Genomic DNA, 21,471 nt, shown 5'->3' with positions numbered 1-21,471 from the left:
GGGTATACGTATTTATACTTGCCCTAAATTTATAAATTGATATATTTAAACTAATATAAAATGAATATTGTTTCCTTCGTACATTTAAATAAGACACGATCACAATTTTATAACGTTATAATAGAAAACAGTTAAAAGTATAGACTAGTATAAAGACAGATAGCCTCTAGCATGTGGTTCTTACTTATAGGGAACATCCTGTGCGGTAAGTAAAACATAAAATACTAATAATAAAATAGCAACTCATAGTGTTCAGTGTTTTTGAAGTAAATTAAAAGTTGAATTAATCTATTCAATATTTTCCTTAGTAGAATTGATGTCATATGTACACTACGTAGCTCTTGCACCACCCAATTTTCGACAAATTAGAGGCAAAACTTCAGAGCGAAGAAATGAAAATAACTCATTCCCCCGAGTGGGAATCGAACCAACAACGCGCGCGTTTACAGTCATACGCTATGTCGTTACGCCACGAATACGCCTTTGGAATAAATAATGCAATAAATAAATACAACATAAATCGATAAAGCTAGCTAACTTGGAAAATCCCATTCCAACCCCACGGGATATACAATATGTAAATACATTATTGAATATCGTTACGTAGTAAGTGTCTAGTGACTACTGAAACATCAGTTCATTGAAAGGTAAAGGTCGTGAGTTCAAATTCGTAACTTAGAAATAATGACAATTGCAATGTAATCCAAAAGCTTTGTCATTTTAGTACATGACAAATTTATTGTGATAAAATAAAAAAAATAAAAAGGACCTATTATAAAAATTAAATATATTAAGTTACTACAAATGTTACTACAAAAAAAATAAAATAAAAAATACATCAACGACTTCCATTACATAAAACCAACAACAAAGCCCAGAGTCCAGAGGAAACCAGCTCCCTTTCGCGAGATTCCTTACAACTTCCCTTCATACAATTCCAACCGAACAAACAAAAAACGACCCTAAAACACATAAAATAAAACATAAATTACTTTACACCCAGTTTCAGCTGGTACAATCAGCTGTGACGATTCAATTATATTGACTCATTGTAAACTTGAAATAATTCCAGAGCAATATATGCTCTAGTCTCTTTAAAATAAAGTTGAATTTCAACTGCAAGAGATCATTAATAGTTGCTACGCCATTGCCAACTCTACACGTTAGATAATAAAGAGTTAGGTTCGTTTCGCAGGGATAACGGTGAAATAATGTTTTATCATTAACGGTCGGAAACGGTGAGTTTAGATTTTTGCGGAGTGCATTTGGATATTTTTAGTTTTTGTTCTTTTGTAATTTTTGATTCGAGTAATCATTAGACTAGTCAAATAAATTTTTAAAACGTTTAAGTTTAATTCTCTCGCTGTATCATGCACGTAGCAGGGTAGGAAGAGGGAACCCTGTTAAGAAACTCCGTTGGTAGCCGCGCTTTGGCCAGCGGTACCAAACAGAAGAAATTAAAATATTAAATCTTTCATATTCTCGAGTGAGAATCGAACCCACTCGAGTATAAGACATATTTATAAAACAATTAACTACACCATTAAGATTTCAGGAGTTATATCAAAATGTATCTTAAAATAAAACAAAATGCTCATAAAAAGTATGCTCAAGTAGGTACAAGCTAACTAATGTTATAACCTTAATATTTGAAACAAAATAAAAGGTCGAAATAAAACATTGCGTCCTTATATCCTTTCTAATGTTACGTCACGTCAATGCCACGATTTCACGTTAGGTCACGAGGCACATGTTACTTAGAATTAAGCACTAAGATAATATAGTTGCTACTTAATTAAACTTAAAAATATGTAAATAAATCAGCTTCACGCTGTATTCGCATATAGCAGGGTAGGCAGAGGGAACCTAGTGTAAAGACACTCCGTTCAAATCCAGTAATTGAAATTTTACCCCCTTCCTGTCGAACAAACGTTTAGTTCTGGGTACAATACAAAAATATATAGTCTTTAGTATTACAAACCCAAAATGACTATCGCGGCAAAATGGCAGATTTTATATTCTTTTGACAAAGGTTGTCATGGTTGTCAAATGAAAGGTCTTGTAGGTAGACATTTAGGTGATAAATGAAGAAAAGCATGTTTTAATATTAGATAAGGGAGATGAGTGAAATTAAAAAAAGATTATATACTATTACTATAGAATTGAAACAAAAAATGATCTAAAACTGTTTTATTGTTTGATAATGGTAATTCCTGAATGTGCAAGTTAAGCACCAATCACTACGAATGTCATGTTGTATGGAGGACACACGAAGGGGGCACAAAGCATGATAAAAAGTGTAAAAAATAAAAACGGAGTGAGATTACAGTATGTTCATTGTGCCTATCGTAAAAAGGTGGAGCATAATATATCAATCCCCAATAAAGATACCCCACTGACGTAATATCTAAACGACATTGGTTTTACCAACACTGACGTAAACAAGACGTTGCGTTTAATATTTATAAGAGTGACCGGTAATCTCGTTGAAGAGAAAATTTGAACTTTATAAACTTTTCTGGAAACATTTTCTATTAATTTAATAAAGTTACTTTCTACGAAACATTTTCTAATTCTTGATCTTATTTAGTAAATAAGCCTGGTAGTTAGTTACTTTTAAGGGAAGTTTTTTTCTTCTTTTCCTACTATAAAGTGTGTCCTCTACCTTAAATGCAGGCAGCAATCAACAGACTTTAGATTTGTAGTCAATGTAAATTTGTAGTCAAAAAGACAAAAAAAGCACACACACAAAACACTCACGTTGCATATGTATATGCTGCTTGGGCATCTTGTAGTCGGGCGGGTAACATCGCTCGTAGAAATCGACGTCGGTGACGCGCGCGACCTCCGGCGTCGGTATTATGAGGCCCGTGCCCGATATCGCCCTCTGGAGGTGATGTTCCTGTGGACAAACAGAGAGATTGGACGTTAGGTGTGCGGACGACAAAATTACACGTCATTACTATATCTACTTCGAATTGACTCGTTGCAAATGCTGAGAAAATATATGAAGTATTTTCTTCTCCGAATTGATATCGACCCACACAACCGTCGCTCTTCCAGTGAAATGCTGTGAAATTATAATTTTTAAGCTATCAACGTTGTTCTGAAACGTTCAAGTTTGTACGTTAATTGGTACTTGCAAAATTATTTTACTGAGAATACTCCTGGTGAGAAGTTTTCTTAATATCATAATAAATGATATAATATTTTCCAGCCTTATGCCCCCGAATCTAGCAAAGTAGGCAAAAAAGACGTAGTGTTAAAACACTCCATTCCACACATTTCCCCAAATGATAATTATGAAACAATCATTCCCCTGGGTAAGAATCGAACGAACAATCATCGCGTATACGTACGTCCAACTATTGTAATAAAATAACCTCTTCAATTTTTTATTACCAACATAATAAAAGCAATAAATTCGTAAACAACACAGAGAAAATGTCGAACCGGTAATCTACATCTTAATTGGCGGAGATATAGCGCATAGCGTATTATTGATATCAGCGCCTATAATTTCACATAGACGATCGTAAAATAACTTTTATATAAAAACGGTATATGAATAAGTCGTAAAAATCAAGTTTTACTATAAATCTTAAATCTAAACTATAAAACCAGATTTTTGTTGCTTTTGCTATGATCTATCGCTATTAGCTACACTCTAAAACGTCAATTTACTAGTTACTACCTTTAGTGACATTAAATCTTTTCTCTACTTCTCTCTACTTTATTTTAAAACAATAATTGCGCGGCGTTTAGTAGGTACCGCCAAGTCTCAAAAATTGGGCGGAAAGTGGAGAACGAAGTGTAGCAACACTATGTTCCTTCTCTTTCTTCTGCCTACTCTGCTATAGCAGACATAAAACGTGAATAAAAAAAAAGTTAATGATAATTTGTATACTTTATACAAAATAAACCGCTTAAAGCCTTAAAGCAACACATTCCCACGATAAACATTCCGCATAGTTACGTCACTAGTGTTGAGTGTACGCGGTGACGTCACTACTAGAGTATTCTATCGATAACAGATTGAACGCATGTCGATAAGATAAATAGCAAAACAAAGAATGTCCGGGTGTGTGCGTGCGTTTCGTTTTACGACAAATTGCTTACATTTGTCTGGCTTAGTTATAACAGATATTTAGCTTTGGTACATTTGATTAAATATTTATTTCGACGTCGATTTATTATTAAAAGATTTATTATTTTTCCTTCACGCTTTATACAGAATAACAATTTAAAACCAAATTTAAAGCGGGGTTTTGTGTCACCAGAGTGGAGAGATCTGAATATCTATACATAAACATCATCCCGAATGTAAATCAAACCCACGACGACCGCGGTAACAGGCTACGAAGCTCTACAAGAAAAGACCAAATAAAAATGTACAAATATTGTATTACATTTCCATTTAAAAACAAAAATAAAAAGCCGATATTCAAAACTAATTTAAATGTAAATATTTTAAATGGGAAACGTCTGTCTGTAAATAAACGAAGGGAGGAGGTTAAGGCAAAAGGATCGCTTACGTTCAATAAATCTTCCATAAGCCTGAGTTACATAGGGTTGTTTTACCCTTTTGGATAGATACAGCCTATATTTTCTTATACTGTAATCATTGCTTATATTATAGGTATTTTGTGGTTGAAAGCGTTAATCTCAGTATGTTCTCTAATTGAAAATTATTTTTGTATTGGATTTGGTACTCTTAGTTATTTCAAAAACAAAACACCTGACTGCTTAGAAAAACATTACAAAAAATTTAAAATGAAAATCAAATTGCGATCCGAAACGTAGAAAATAATTGAATAACTTTAACATAAACACAATTAGACGATTCGCTTATAAACTGAAGCAAAAAAAATTAATAAGGTACGAAACATTGGAATTACCAACACGTAATATTTCTAAATATATATCATAAAGCATAGATATGAGCGATACGGTGCAAGGTGAACAGTAAACTCTCCTATCACTCTACTCTCTTTCCATGGATTCGTCACTTATAGTGACACTATAGCTAGTGGTGGCAAAATTAATGTAGGTAAAAGGTAAGTTAAATCAATTCTCGATGCACGAGGCACGCGTGTGTACAGTACACTCGTCACCTTGAAATTTAAATTATAGTATTGATCATGCAGCCCTTTATTGTCAACCACCGAAGAAGATTTTTATAAATTATCGTTTACAACAATTTTGTAGGTACATATCATCAACATAAGTAACAGGTAAAAACCAAAAATGTTTGTGATAATGGTAAATTCAGTCCGTCATGGTGCAGCGGCACAGTATCTAAATGTGAACGCGACGGTTGTGGGTTCTAGTCCCACTTGTGGGAATAAATAATCTCCATTTTTTCGTATTGGTAAGTTGACGAAGGACATCGTTGAAATATATTTAAATAACTAAACAGGTAAATATGTCCCTTGAATAGGGTGGTGCGTAACACACATACTAGGTTTCAGCTACTATGCTATTTGTGGGATACATTATAAAAATATATGGGTAAACAAGAAAATAACTCTTGTGGAATTACCTACATAAAAAATAAAATGAAAAGCAATTAAACATTGAAATTATATTGTTTAATAAACGTACGAAAATATAAATATAACGTATAATGAAATAACCGAACGAATATTAAATTACGCTACATTCGTTCAAAGATAAACAAAGTTTAATTTTACAAAGTGGCCATCATAGTGCAGTGCAGTGCATCGTGGTTTACACTTGTGGGCAACCCACATTATAAATTAAATTAAATATATACTTATATATACATATATAAATACACTACACAAAACACATAAAATATTAAATTATATAAATAATAATACGCGGATGCGCGAGCGCAGCGTCGCCCGGCAAGTCGCCGTGCCCGCCGCCCTCGCGCCCCTCACCTCAGCCGGCGCCTAGCGACACATTCGCTCCGGAGCAGACCACCAGTCACAACCTCACCGTCTGACGCGAAGCCTGTGTCGCTTAACCCTTTCCACCACGCTATTGCCACGTGTTAACCTATATGCTATATTTCTGTCTACGCTTATTCTTCCGCTATCTTAACTTATGTGCACAGTGCTCTTGACTTTCTCCTTCTATATAATTGTAATTCTGCGAATTCATTGTGAAGTGAAATATACGCTTATATACTATAGAGACTTATTCATTATCACACACGCACCCTTACACACTACACCTTTACTTTACCATGACCACGGTATCGAGCCGGGATTTCTATAGGGAGACTTGTCTCGTCGTCCAGAGAAACGTAACGTGAGTAGTTAGTGTATTAAAGCGCGGCGTTGAGTTAAGAGAAAGTGGGGAACGGTAGTCCCTTAATGGGAACGGTGTTTACGGTGTTCTTGGGATATACAATATGAAACTATTTCTTTGAATGGCGACGAACCCCACAACCAACAGTACCGCCCAAATTTAAAACTACCTGCCTACGTATGAATATTAAAAAAGATTAAATTAAATTCTTAATGGATTTCATTTTATGGAGCTAAAGCATTAGCATTTTAGTCAATATAAAAAAATGCAAGTATATAATTGAAAAGCCTCCACGCATGATGGGCCGTGCTATCAGCTTTGCTTGGTGCGTAAAATGTATTTTGTATTTGTTAAACTGAACTAAATAAAAGAAATTATTAATATTTTTTTAGATACGAAATTGATTACGGCTCAAAATTACGTCAATGTTAACTTGCAACTCAGTCTAAAATATAATTTAGGTTTTGATTGATATTAAAATTGTTACAAAAACAAATGGCTTTTTCATTAAATCGACCTAATCTTATGATGGAGGATCTCTAAATGACGTCCATCCACACTGCTTTAGTTGTACAATAGACAAAAATGAAATAAGCGAAAAAAAAATCTTAACACATGAAGAAAATACTGTCCAAAATTGAAAAGAAAACAAAAATCCCAATGAATAGATACTTCAAGGTTAAAAATATTGATTTTCCCTCAACTTGTAGAGACATTATTAATAACAAAAACATTATTAACATTAAATTACAGGAAAAAAAAGCAATTCCATATAAAAAAACCGACCAACCTTAACGCTTCCCATTCGCAAAATTTGAAACAGTATAATTAGTGGGGGCAGCCCTTTGAAAACAAAAATGTTTATACTAATCTCTCGGTGAATACTTCAACCCTTATCAAGTGAGGGGTGAAAGTGCTTCAATGACATTTTATATCTTACGAAGCTAGAACCAGTTATCGTGTCGGCCTTATGTTACATGTTAATTTATTTAGAGTTGCTTTTTATTCATGTAATATTCATATAAAAACTTAGTATCTGAATGATACAGTACCTACACTATGGACAATAAGTCGTGGTCGCCCTAAAATTAGATTTTCTAAACTTATGCGTGAGAAATGGAAAAAAATCCTAAAATCAAATTAGTGTTAGTTAAAGTTTTAGCTTAACACTGTATTCCGCTTGGATAGAGGAACCCAAAGCCGTGTCAAACTGATAACAATAACTAATAATAGTCTATATATTGCGGGGTAGCCAGAAAATAAAGGAACACCAAACGCTATGTTATCTGCACATCTCTTTATCTATCTCCATCGCCTCGTCCATTGTACACATTATAACCATATATATACATCCCAGACAAGAATCGAACCCACGAGCATCGCATGTACATATACTCAACTGCGCCACGACAACAAATACAACAATACATATATTTTATACTTGAAATTTATATAATTTTATATTTATATAATTCACATCGCTCGACCGATGAAAGAGCGACATAATTGCGTTATTGAAAAAGCTTTTAAAAGTTTCTGATTAAAAATGTAGTATATTATAACTTGCGCGCCTCATAGAATGGATTTATTACTTGTGAATCACACAAATTAAATAAACGAGTGGACATCATGTCGCAATGCGGCAGCGTCTGAATGTAAGCGCGATCATTACATGTTCGATTCCCACTCGACATTATTAAATAAATAATGTAAGCGTGAGAACCGTGTAACATATAGCTAATACACATTTTTTTACATTCACGCTGTATCCCGCACATAGCAGGATACGTGGACGGAACCTGGGAACCTAGTGGTAAAACACTCCATCATTCCCCTTTATCACACATTAATATACCTGCAACTATTATAGCTTTATATATATTAAAAACCAATAATCTCATTTTAAAGAAAGAAAAATACACCTAAAAAACTTAAACGGAAAATATTTATTCATTAAAAACTCAAAAAATCCCCATTTCCTAAATAATTATGTCTCATCAAAAAAATACCCACTTCATATATGTATGTACAAATATTAAATTATTTTACTTTTAAGAGTATTTTAAAAATTCATATTAAAAATTGTATAAATGGTTTCGAGCTCGCAACTCGTTTCATAGAATCGCACTGGAGCTACAATTTTATTTAAAATCCATTCCAAATATCAATTTGAAGGAAAAAGCACTCTATCACATTATATAAATACGGTTTATTTTCATTCAAAATAATTTCTTATAACGGAATAGTATTTTGCGACGATTTAAAATGGATCTTAGTGAAGCAACATAAAGTATAATTTAAAATAACAATTTTATACATGGGATGTTGTTCCTGGGCGGAAAATTTTAGAGACCCGGAAAGGTCGTATATAAGCTATTAATTCGTTATGAAACTAAATTCTAATATTATATAAATTGTTACAAATGTTAAAGTTCAAATAAAAAAATGTAGTAGGTATAGTTAAATAGCATTCTATCTACCGGTTATAATAACCCGAGATGCGATTTACGATTCACACTTGGAGGACTGGAAAATTTTCATTTCCTCGCTCTGGTAACAAAACACAGTGGGGCGTTGAGTTCCGCCACGCAATGTCTTAATAATTCACTGAAAAGTAGGTATCAATGTCATAAAACTAGATTCCCGCTGCCTATCCTGCTATATGCAGAATACCAGTTGAAGCTAATTAAACAATTGATATTTCACTTGAGAGAATTAATACAAATGTATTGGTAGAGATTTATCAATTTGATAGAAAACCAATTACGTTCGGTAATTACTCCGAAAAAAACGAAAAGTGAAGAGCGGAGTGTCTTTAAATTAAGTTTTCTCTGTCTAATCTGCTATTATAAGACAAAAAAATAGACATCACTTAAACGATAACTGTCCCTAATAAAGGTAAAATAAACTTGAGGTAACGTAATTTGTAGTGTGCGTGATTCATGCCTCGATTGCCACATTTAATTACCCATAAATTAGTCATTTGCTATAAAAATAACTTAAGTAAATGACTTCATTAACAAAATTGTGTTTAACATTATTATAGCTAATTTTACGTAAATTAGACAATTAGTTGCTTTTAAAAGTATAAAAATTAAGCATAGTCCAGCTTTAGTCCATTCTATTAGCCTGAGGGGTGGATAAACATGCAAACATTATCAATATAACTTTTTGCTTCCCACTCATAGAAATATGATAGAAAAAGCAATATGCATAATGAGCGTCGTATATAAAATACAATACGCAGCGTTGAGTTCCGCCATTCAACATGAAAAGCCAAACCCTCAAAAATTCTGCAGAAAATAGGGAACGTAAATGTCTTAATACTAGGATCTCAGTTCCCTCTGCCTACTCTGCTATGTGTGGTATACAGATTGAAGCTAAAAAAATATAGCAATATAGACAGAGAGTACACAGTGTCAAGACACTACGTACCCTATTTAACGACCAAAATTCGAGATATTACGGGTTGACTGACGGAACACAATGCCGCGCTTTGTCCTATTATTACCTAGGAAATAAAAATAGCTAATAAATAGAAAAAAAAAATAGAAAAAAAAATTGTCTAAAAGAGTACTTATTTAATTTAGTATAACAGTTTATCTTTATCTTTTTAATATTATATATATATATATATATTTTTGAACACGTTTTATGTATGTATGTATATATGTGTAAGTATATATTGTTTTTCAATATATGTATGTATGTATTTGTGAAGTATGTTAACATTAAACACATTTTATGTAAGTTTATTTTATACTAGCGGACGCGCGCAGCTTCGCTTGCTTATTTAGGGGTGAATTCTAATAAACCACGAAACATGTGTTCAATGAAATATTTTTAAGAGACTAAATTTAAAAGTTTATTAAAATCGGTGGCGGTTTAAAGATTTTTCCATACAAACTTTCAACCCCTTATTTGCACCCTTAGGGGAAGAATTCTAGAAAACTATGAAACACGTGTTCAATTAAATACTTTTAAGAGTCTGAATTTTAAATTTTATAAGAATTTAAATTTTTTTCCATACAAACTTTCAACCCCTATTTCACCCCTTTAGAATTAAAATTTTTCAAAATCCCTTCTTAGTGGATGTCCAGATTACAAAAGTAAACATCTGTCCAAATTTCACGTTTCTACGCACAGCGGTTACGGCTGTGCGTGCGTCTTACCTCAGTCAGTGAGGACAAGTCCTTTTATATATATAGATAGATTATTGACTTAGTTTATTATATATTATATAATATTTAATTATATTTCATAAAATTTGCACTGAGACGTTGTCCCCTTTCTGCTCATTACAATTTATCCGTAATGTTTCAAAGGTTGTCTGGTGGAAATTGCTTAAAGCAATAAGACCGCCTTTGCATACGTGTTTTTCTTTAAATTTTATTTGTGTTGTTCTTTCTATATATTTCTTTTATGTGTGCAATAAAGTATATTCAATTCTATTCTATTCTAATTTCCCCTAGTTGGAATTGAATCCACAAATATTGCCTGAAGTAATAGTTACGTATGTTATTTCATTTAAAAACAGCAACAAAATGTCTCTGAGAGAGCCGAGTAGTCACTTGTACCTATTGCAAAAGGAAAATGTAATTAAACAGTCTTGTATCAAGTGGGCGGTAAGCTAGGCGTGGGGCGGCATTTATTGAGTTAGCAGCTTAAAATATTTCTTTTTTATTTCTAAAAATAACTGAAACGACTAGTGAATTGTAAGTTCTTTGGAAAATATGACAATGAAAATTATAACAAACTCAGTTTCAACTGAGGCCCGCGCGTCAAATGGAAATAACTACCTACCACATTCTAACTACCTAAGATATCTCCGAACGGTATGTTACATCGAAATTATTAACGGTATATAAATGATAGAGCCTAGAGTCTCTCTGTGATAGACGAACTATGGATAGTTAGACACAAACATATTTTTAATTTGAACCTATAGTTCCTGAGATTAGCGCATTCAATCAAACAACCTCGTTAGCTTTATAATATCAGTACAGATATATAAGGTGTTAAGCAAGCTTCGAGCGATACTTACGTCATCAATAAATGTAGGTGATTGAAATGATGAAACCACGTGCGGCATGTTTTTCACTTATTACTATAATTTTTTACTCATTATTGCCTCTATATGCAATGAAATTTATCGAACATTAAAAACTAAAGAATCTAAATTAACTTCACGTTACATGTGTGATTTATAGGCCACATAAATTGGGGGAGGCAGAGAGAACCTAGTGTCACGACACTCCGTTCTTCACATACCGTGCTAATTTAAGAAAATGTACAATATACTCATATAAACAATATCGATGCTACGATGACATCACAAAGTGAACATCTATTTTAAAACAACTTTCATAAAAATAAATAATAAATAACTTTCATAAAAAATTAAATAACCGTACACTATCCGCAGTATTCATTGGAGTATTTTTTAATTCCACGGATAAACCTTTACGTTGTTCCTACGCTCAGCCGGCTCACCTAATGCAGGCATTAGCTCGGGATTAGATACGAATGTATTTAAACATCTGGGACTTAGGAAAGCTGGTGTAGCAGACTTGGTATTGTGGATATGTATTTTAAAAACTCCATTTATCTGATAAATGATAATATTTTCATAGAACTCTATATAAAATATAAAACACTGAAATTGGGCATGTAAAGTCCTTGGGGATTGTAGGGGAGAAATAAGACAGGACCCCACAATATCCACAAAAATATGGTTGCGGGTTTGTTAGAGCCCTCTTTCTGTTTTTCAACTAGATTATTGTATGTAAACCATTAACTGTTAATATAATTTTTTAAACTTTTTAAGCATCATGTTTTATCTCACACAGGAGTGTAATCAAGGAATATCTAATATTAAGACACTTCGTTTTCCACTTTTTGCCCGAACAAGTGACATTGCGTGTTAAGTATCGGAACACAATTTGTCAAGTTTTGTCTTTCTCTAACACTTTTGTTTATCTTAAATATTTAAATTGCATTATAAGCACGCAACACAAACGTTTTTATACTACTTTTACACTATTTTGCCCAATTAATTGAAAAACTTATAACGTATATTCCTTAATGATTGTATCCAACGTTACATACTTTTGAACAAATAGTAAATAGAAACTCTGTGAAAAAATTTAAGTATTTTTTTCTCCAAGCACGCAGTGACCTAAAGTGATAATTAAAGTAGTGACCCATCACAAAATTTTCTTTCAACTCTACATTTAACGACTACTTACATTCCAACATAATTACACTACCAGCGCTGGCCATTCTCAGACCGGGGTTGCACAATCGGCACGCTCCTCTAAACGAACTATTCAACGTATTAACTTTGGATTAGAAATACAATAGTTAACAATTGTAGCACCAGTAGAGCAAAGTATTTTAATTAAAATCAATTCTAATTGTTTGTTTTTATAAAGAACAGACGAATAGACTGCTATGTAGATAGTTGTAGGTAAAAAAAACTCACGTTCTTTTTACGTGTTCTTTTAATAAAACGTCAAAAATAAATAAAATAAATAACATTTTAGATAGAAACTTGTATATTACAAATTAAAATTCAAAGTCAATGTCAACAAAAAAGTATAAAGTTAAGCTACATTTAAACACGACATCAGATTTCATTACGATAAAATAATATTAAACGATTTTCATGTGAATATTTAAATTTTAATCATTATTAAACATTAACAGGGTAGTTTTGAAACTACTTTTAGCTCCATGTTTATTCCATATATAGATATAGCAAAGTAAGCAGAAACAATCTGTTATAAATACACATCTCATATATCGATCAGTTTGAGACATAATGCCTTAAGAGGTGGAACTTAACACTGCGCCTTATCTTGAAATGAAAAAGGATTTGAACCTATAACTATCGCTTTAAACTCCCACTGCGTCATGTCAGTATAAAATGTCTATAATAAATTTATAAATATATGAACGTAAATCATAATATTATTAAGGTCCCAGCTCAGTTGAGGATAAGGGTAAAATCACACTTGACAATTCCATAGGTACATTATGAATAATTGAGCGGCGGCCCTTCGATCGAGATTTATTATGGACGTGGTCCATTTTCCCACTTGGAAATATTAGTTTTAGTAAGCTACCAGTTTATTTTGTCAGCTATCGTGACGTCATCATATATAAAAGGTGTCTGAATTGTGGTTGGGTTTCAATTATAGTATTTATGTGGGTGTGTGAATTATATATTCACCATTTAATACGGAACGTCTTAAAGTATTTTTATATATCTTTTATAGATATTTTTCTAGCTATAGCTCTTACACTCGAGGGAATGAATTATTTTCATTTTCTTGTTCTGGCAACAAGACAAAGCGCAGCGTTGAGTTCCGTCACTCAACCCGCAAGTTTTATAAACTTACGCTAAAAACGAGTTACTGCTGCCTGCCTGATACATATTCGAGATAGTGACAAGTCACTCAGTTTATTTTTTATATATTTCGCGATAAATTATCTAAATTAAAATATTCCAAATACAAATTTACATACAAGCAACGTATATATTATGCTCATAAATACAGTGTTAGTCGAGACACTAATTAGCGTATGGTGCATTTACTTTACAAATGTTATACAGTATTTTGCCCTATTTTCGTCTTCTACTGTAATAAATGAATGCAAATATGTTGTGTAATACTTCCTACAAGCGATTAAAATGAAAAAATCAATTAAATAATACTTGAATAACACAGAATTACAGATTTTTCTTATTACCGAGTTTCTATATAATATTGAGGATTCTAGGTTCGAATTTTTATCATCTACTTCGTTCGGTACATAGCTTGTAGGTGTAGGCAGAGAGAACCTAGTGTTAACAAATACTGATAACGACTTCCCGCCTCATTTTCGAGACATTGCGTGTTGACTGGTGGAGCTCAACACCACGCTTTGGTTTGCTACCAAAGCGACGAATCATAAACATTTCGTTTCCTCGAATAGGAATCGAACCTACAATACTGCCCTTACCAGCCCCTATTTAGATAACTTATGCATACATTCGTAACAGACAAATAAAAGCAATCTCAAAAGTTGTAATCATGTACTATAACTATTATCACTTTACTATACAAAAAAATTATCAGCACTTTGCTTATCAATAGCCATTATAAAAATATATATTCAAACTTTTCTATATAAATCTCGCACAAAATTACTGGGGCATTGTGTAGCCGTTTCGAGTAAAGATTTATAGTAGACCGAGTGGTTGTATAGTTTTTCTTTGTTCGAGCCTTGTACAAAGGAAATTATTAAAGGTTATTTCCGTTACGATAGATCCTTGTTATAGCCATAGTTACTTGTAGGGTAATTTTTATACTGAATACTAGTCGTCACCCGCAACTTTGTTTGTGTGGACGAAGTAGCCCACTTTAGATGCAAATGTTAATTATTTCCATATAACTTCCACGGCGAAGCTGCAAAGAATTAAGAAACTGAGAAACTACAGCAAAAGAACTAAAATATAATAATATTCCTTACAAATTTCTATTAAACAAAAATTCCTCGCACATAAAGGAAAAATAATACTGCCGGGGTGGATTTCAATCAATAACGTCTTGATTGGCTTCACGTAGCTTCGTTGCATACAAATATTTTCTTTTATAACCAACTCGCGGTAATCTACGGTTCAGTAAAAGACTTATTTTATGAATAACATTATCTATAGGTAGGTATTACTTTTCTTTCCATTATATAAAATATTTTTTTTAGCTTAGCATATAACTGACGAGGCAGAGGGGTTACCAAGTGTTAAGACATCGATTCTCCACCCACTGCCTAATTATCGAAACATTGCGTGTTCAATGGCGGGACTCAATATCCCTTTCTGTGTTGTTACCAAAACGAGGAAATGAAAATAATTAATTATTTCGAGGGGGCATTGAACCTACAAGTATTGCTTTTACAGTTAGATGCTGTCACTGCAGTGGTGTAATGCAGTGGTGTTTGGTATAAATTATATACAAAATAGGTAAGGTAATGTCATCAGCTTATGACTAAGAATAATAACATTTTGTTACTAAAGCCTGATATATGTTATCTACATTAGCATTCTACATGATAAGTTATAGTAATAGAAAAATAGTATAGAAAAAAATTAAATACATTCAATGTCAGAACGTACTAAAGCGCAGATTGGCAATATTTGCAAGTAACGGTTGTGGATTCTATTCCTTCCTATGGTAGGTCTATCATAAAAAAAATATTCTAAGGTTTAAGGTTTCGATCAATTAATTAATAAAGTGTGGGGCTGCAAGCTATTTTTTCTAATATGTATTGGTGAAGTGATTAGTGCTCAAATGGTCTGTTCGGAACGCCATAAACAATGAACTTTTACAAATAACCATCCGACCACACAAATTATATACAATTACTAGCGGCCCGCTCGCGGTTTCACCCGCGTGGACTATGTTAATTTCTGTCTCCATGGCTACGTCCTAGTGACGTCTATGCAAAATTTGAGACTCCTAGCATTTGTAGTAACGAAGTTTCATACAAACTTTCGACCCCAAAAACAACCCCTTAGAAGTCGAATATTGCAATTTCCCGTTTTAGCGAGCACCTACGTCCTATAAATAATTCCTATGCAAAATTTGAGATTTCTAGCACATGTAGTTTCTGAGATTTCGTGATGAGTGAGTGACCTGTCGATTTTATATATATAGATACAGTAAGCATCAGGGCCTGCATTTATAAACCGGTCTCAAGTCTGAGAAAGATCTTGAGATGCACAATATTTAAGAATCCTTTGGAACACAAGTACAGTATTTATAATTTAACTATATAATACAATATAGTTGGAGCTACTAAACTAATATTGGCCGTTACTCAACGTTTATGACACTCTGTGACGTTCAAAAGCTTTTAGTGCATGAAATATTCTGTGTAAGAAGAGACTGCCTGAAGTCTATATAGGATTATTCATTAAATGGTGCATAAAAGGGCTATATATGCACAATTTAATGAATAGGAATATTCAGGCCGTCGTAGCACAGAGGATTGTGGGTTTGATTCCCATTTGGGAAAATGAATTACCTATTTAACATTTTCATTTTTTCGCACTGGTAAGAAAGCGTGCGCTATCCTATATTAACTTAAATGTGGAATACCATATGGAGTTGAAAAATAATATAATGGTGTATGTAGTAGTACTTTGCCTCGTAACGAAACTGCATCTATGTATCTATGTATCGAGCGAGCATCTATGTATCGAACAGTTGTCGCAGATTCTTTATAAAAATGAAAGAGATTTCGCTCTAATAGCATTTCCTATATACAGTATGTGAAGTCGTAGGAAATACAAGTAAAAGAGAAAGTATAATGTATAATAGCGTGGAAACGGAGTGCCTTAGCACTAAATTCCCTCCGCCTACCCTATTTGCGAGATCGGGAGTGAAGTTAAAAAAGACAGTGTATAAAATAGCACTGAAAATTGGTTACAATTTCGCAGTTATGCCACTTTATACAAATTTTATGACCCTATAAGTTTTGGCATAATATAACGATCATATAAATGTCACTACCAAGAAGATATGGATGTTCTTAATAAATACAAGAATATTTTCGTTTAGTATTGTTTATTGTCACAAGGAGAGGTAATTTTATATTTATTTCTTTCTTTATGGATACCTGTTATTTGTGTATGTATAGTTTAATCGTTTAAAAGTATTATTTAATTAAGTATAGAAAAAAATTTTACAGAATGTATAAAAATTTAAACGTAGCAAAAAATTTCTTTGTTAAAATAAAAATTAAACATAGTTCTGTCATTTAGGATCTATGATATTAAATACATACACAAACACACTGCCAGCCCGCCACACATCAGTAAGTTAACCCATACATGAAGCGGGGCGTAGTCGTTACTATTACATACTATCTCCCATATTGATGTGGTTTTATAGAGGCACACATAATAGGACGGTTATGCCGGAAGCTATCGACTAAATCCTATTAAAACTGAAACTATTCCAGTTAAACAACGTCCCGAGAGTGGAAGTAATGGTCAAATGTTATATCTTACATGTTAACTGATATCTATTAAGATATCGAAATAAAATTATTAAAATCAGTAAAATTACATAATTAAATTAAGTGACTAATTATTACTTTCTCCATTTCACACTATAAAGTGAGTATTGATCAACGCTAAAATCTCTTCTTTAGAAGAACATCTGCAGAAGTCTCCATTTTTAGCCCAATATAAGCTGTACTGATTGAGACAGACATATTTCCGCTTTTTACGAATAAAATACAAAAAGTGTGCTGGTACGTTATTTAAATTGTATACTCTAAAGACTTAATTGCCTAACAGGCAAAACATTTATCATGCACCTACCTAAGTACAGTGAAGTATAGCTAATAAACAATAAAATATTATCACCATTCGAGAGTTTATTTAAAAATGAAATAAATGAAGAAGTTATAAATTAAATATTGATTATTTTAAAATCCCGCTTTTCCACGAGATAATAAACTTGGCAACGCTGGTATTGATATAACCTTAAATCAAACAATTTTAGCTGGATTAGTCACCTATATTTTTATGCATTGAAATACATGAATGTATTTAAAAAAATTCTACATTTTTAACAAGTACAATAGCTCGTGGTCTTAAAAAACAGTAAGCAAGTCCGTAAAAAATCCGAATCCGAACCGAACCGCACCGAAGTCCGATCATAAGATATTGATGACATATACATATACACCACAATGAATTTGTATCCTACAACTTTCGCTTCTACTAATCTATAACGACCCAAAATAATTTATAGCAGATATATAAACAAAGGTGGATTAATAAAATATTACTTTGAACAATATTCAATGTTTATATAAGTATCGGAATATTTAAATTGAGAAGATTTCCATCAACAAACAAATTTGCGCCGAAACTCAATTATGTCCCTTTAATTTGCTCTATAAATTGCTACGCCAGGCTTATACAAAATGAAGCATACGTAGTACTGAAGTATAGTAATAAATTTAAATGTTGTATCTATTAAAGACATACAGCAGAATGAGGCATTTAAAAGTAAGCCTTTTACTGGATTATAGCACTAATTAAAAATATATATAATGGAGCAATAAGGTTTATAAATGAAACGGCATTAAATAGCTGGTTTTGTTAAGTATTATGCTTACGGAAAACACAGAGAAGTTATTCTTTTCTGTACTTTCCATTCTCTTTAATTTGGTTATTGTGGCTATGTGACTACGCCAGCGTTAGCGAAAATATCATTTGGCAACCTGAGGCCAAAATTTCAAATTTCACGGCCAGGGCCAGTGGAAGTCGAGGAGGAGCACCGTGAGGTTTTAATACTTATTATAGCCGACCTAAATCTGTTATTCCATGAGTCTTGCATAGCCCGCTCGAGACCCGGGCAGGTACAGGGTACAGGGTACAGGGTGACCAAACCACGTGCCACGCTTTGTCTCAACAGACCAGATCTTTATTTATACAAATATAGTTATAATAGATAAAAAAATAATGCCTATACAAAAAACATAATCCCATAACCACCACTGCTTTCAGTTACACTTAACTGAACTGCTACATAAAACGACAAACAACCATAAAAACCTTAAAAAGACTTAAATTCAGTTTTTACAAACTCTTATAATTTCATTAATCTGTTAAAATTTTACCAAAAGGTAAAATAACCCAAAAAAGTCTAAAACAAAAAGTAATGCACAAGCAACACAAATATTAAACAAAAATGTTCACCCCTCGCATACCGTGGTACGAAAAATGCGGGCAATTAACGTAAACCCCCGCGTTAGGGCACAGAATACTCTGAGCAGGCGATTTTTGCCCTTTTACATTTTATACGGCTCGCTCGGTGGAGAATTAAGATCGTTTTATTTGTATACGACATGATTTTAAAATTTAAATCCTAGTGGAATTAGCCGGTTGGGTAAATTAGGGCTTACTTGTGTAAATAATACAAATGAACACTGTTGCGAATGTATATACCTACTTTGTTGATCTCGTTAATTCCAGGAACCACTGGTTTAAAGTAAAAAATTGTTTTTGTGTTAGATACTCCTTTTACCGAGGAAATTTATTTTTGTGTTGGATAGTATTTTTTATAATTTTAATTTATAAAAAAATCAGCTTCACGCTGAATCCCAGTATCACAGCAGGATAGGCAGAGGGAACCTAGTGTCTTAACACTCCGTTCCCCACTTTCCACCGAATTCTGGCGACATTGCGTGTTGAGTGGCAGAACTCAACGCCGCGCTTTACTTCGACCAGAGCGAAGAAATGGAAATATAGCACTTAGAATGTCTTACTACTACGCTGGCAAAGCTGCAGGTAAATAATATTCCAAATATAGTTAAAAATAAAACTTAACTATCATGCTAACTTAATTTGAAAAGCTCTTACTGTATTACCACGATACAAAGTAGCCTTACAAACACTTACGCTGTTGATAAAACGGATGCGGACTTGCGAGACTAATCCAAGCTCCGCTATTATGGCACTCCATTAAAACTTTACGACTCATTTTAAACTTAATAAAATGAAGAAATGTTATATTAATCAAGTAGGAACTTTACGTTAGAAATAATGATAACTTAGTCTCGTAGTTTAGGGGGTAAGGTACTACGTTCTCTATACCCCGCCTGGCGGAACTCAACGCCGCACTATGTCTTGCCAAATCTAAGTTATGTAATATTTTATGGGACGCGTCTATCGGGTTTTTGTATTTATCTACGAAACGGCCTTCACCTTACCACCATAGTAAGGTATGGTTAGTGCTTAATGTTTGCCTAAATGGCAATCGAACCGACACCCACACGTTAACATTTAAATTATTTAAGCATATACTCGTATATAATTATATATTTGAGAAAGCAATTTTATAAGCAAAAAACCTATCAACGTATGATAAATCACTGAGCACTTTTAAGGAAGAAAAACTCTCAAGCACAAGGTCAATGCCATCGCATAAAATGACAAACTTAAAAGCTTTTGGTATAATATGTTATATGTTTTAATTGTGGCACCACAATTTGATCTGTTTTTTCGTTTAGTTTGTTATCAGTATCAACTTTTTAAACACTAAAATATCATTTATCGTATATTCCAACAAATATCAATTATCACACAAAATATAGACACTAGGTTCTTACCCTTTTTATGTTATTATTACTTAATTTTCTTATCATATATATTAATTATATTACTATTGATATACAAAGCTTATCGTAACAAAATAATATCTATGTTTTTTATTGTTTTTATAGATTGTTACTTAAAATTAGGTTCCAATAAAGAATCTAAGCGAGTTTACAAAAATCTACAACTATCACGTTGTAACATTAAGTTATAAGTGTTATTTATGTTTGTGTAGGGGAGCACTGTGAAAGGATTCCTCGAAATTCCTATGGGGATAATTCCCGGGGATTTCCAATTTTACGTCTTAAAGTCCACGCAAATAAAGGTACGGACGACGACTGATAGAATTCATTAAGTAAACATTTTAATAAAATATTTACGATTCGGCACTTATTACAGCTATTTGAGTGCTTATTTTGTATAATAAATAAGCAAAATTATATTAAATAACAAGTAAGCATAATAACTGTATTGCCATTTCGTGTATATATCAATAGAATTTAAAAAAACAATAAATAATAAAATTAATTCATACTATATTTTTTATTTTAAAAATATATTCAAATATTGAGGATATTAAAATATTAATTGACTAACTAAATACCATCGTTGCTTAGTTGAGTTGTAATAACAACAGCACTCAACGCCGCATTTCATTCACTAGAGCAGGGAAATAAAAATAAATTGCCTCGAGTGAGAATCAAATCCATAACCGTCAGGTATACTGTCAGACGTTCCACGAAGCAACATAGACTTAACACAAAAAAATTATATCCAAATTCCCAAAAAAATAAAAAAACCATGGCAACCCTATTGCCATGGCAATAAGCAATACAAAAATTCCTTTAATTTCGGCCGTTACGTAACGCGACAACCGACCAAGGTGAACGACCGGGGCCCGCGACGTAAGATTAGCGTGGACTCGTGAAACTTTGAAATATTTTTTGCGCGTTAGGTACAGACTCGTACATATTATATATATTATGTATATTCGTCATAGTCGTTAGGCAATTTGATGGGAAATAATATTC

At 32.8% G+C, this 21,471-nt stretch overlaps 1 protein-coding gene across 1 annotated transcript in view; it reads right to left on the bottom strand.

Moving 5' to 3' along the window:
* Positions 1-21,471, bottom strand: part of E(Pc) (Enhancer of Polycomb) — a 78,793-nt gene that overhangs the window by 31,214 nt on the left and 26,108 nt on the right. The window contains exon 2 of the mRNA XM_085187781.1: positions 2,761-2,902. Coding sequence (XP_085043907.1) covers positions 2,761-2,902 — 142 coding nt within the window. The remainder of the gene's footprint in view (positions 1-2,760; positions 2,903-21,471) is intronic.

The sequence above is a fragment of the Heliconius melpomene genome, chromosome 7 (genome assembly GCF_056956725.1).
Source record: "Heliconius melpomene rosina isolate 202511_hmr_F chromosome 7, ASM5695672v1, whole genome shotgun sequence".
Lineage (NCBI taxonomy): Eukaryota > Metazoa > Arthropoda > Insecta > Lepidoptera > Nymphalidae > Heliconius > Heliconius melpomene.
The sequence above is the reverse complement of the archived record's forward strand: the minus strand, read 5'-3'. Positions and strand labels throughout refer to the sequence as shown.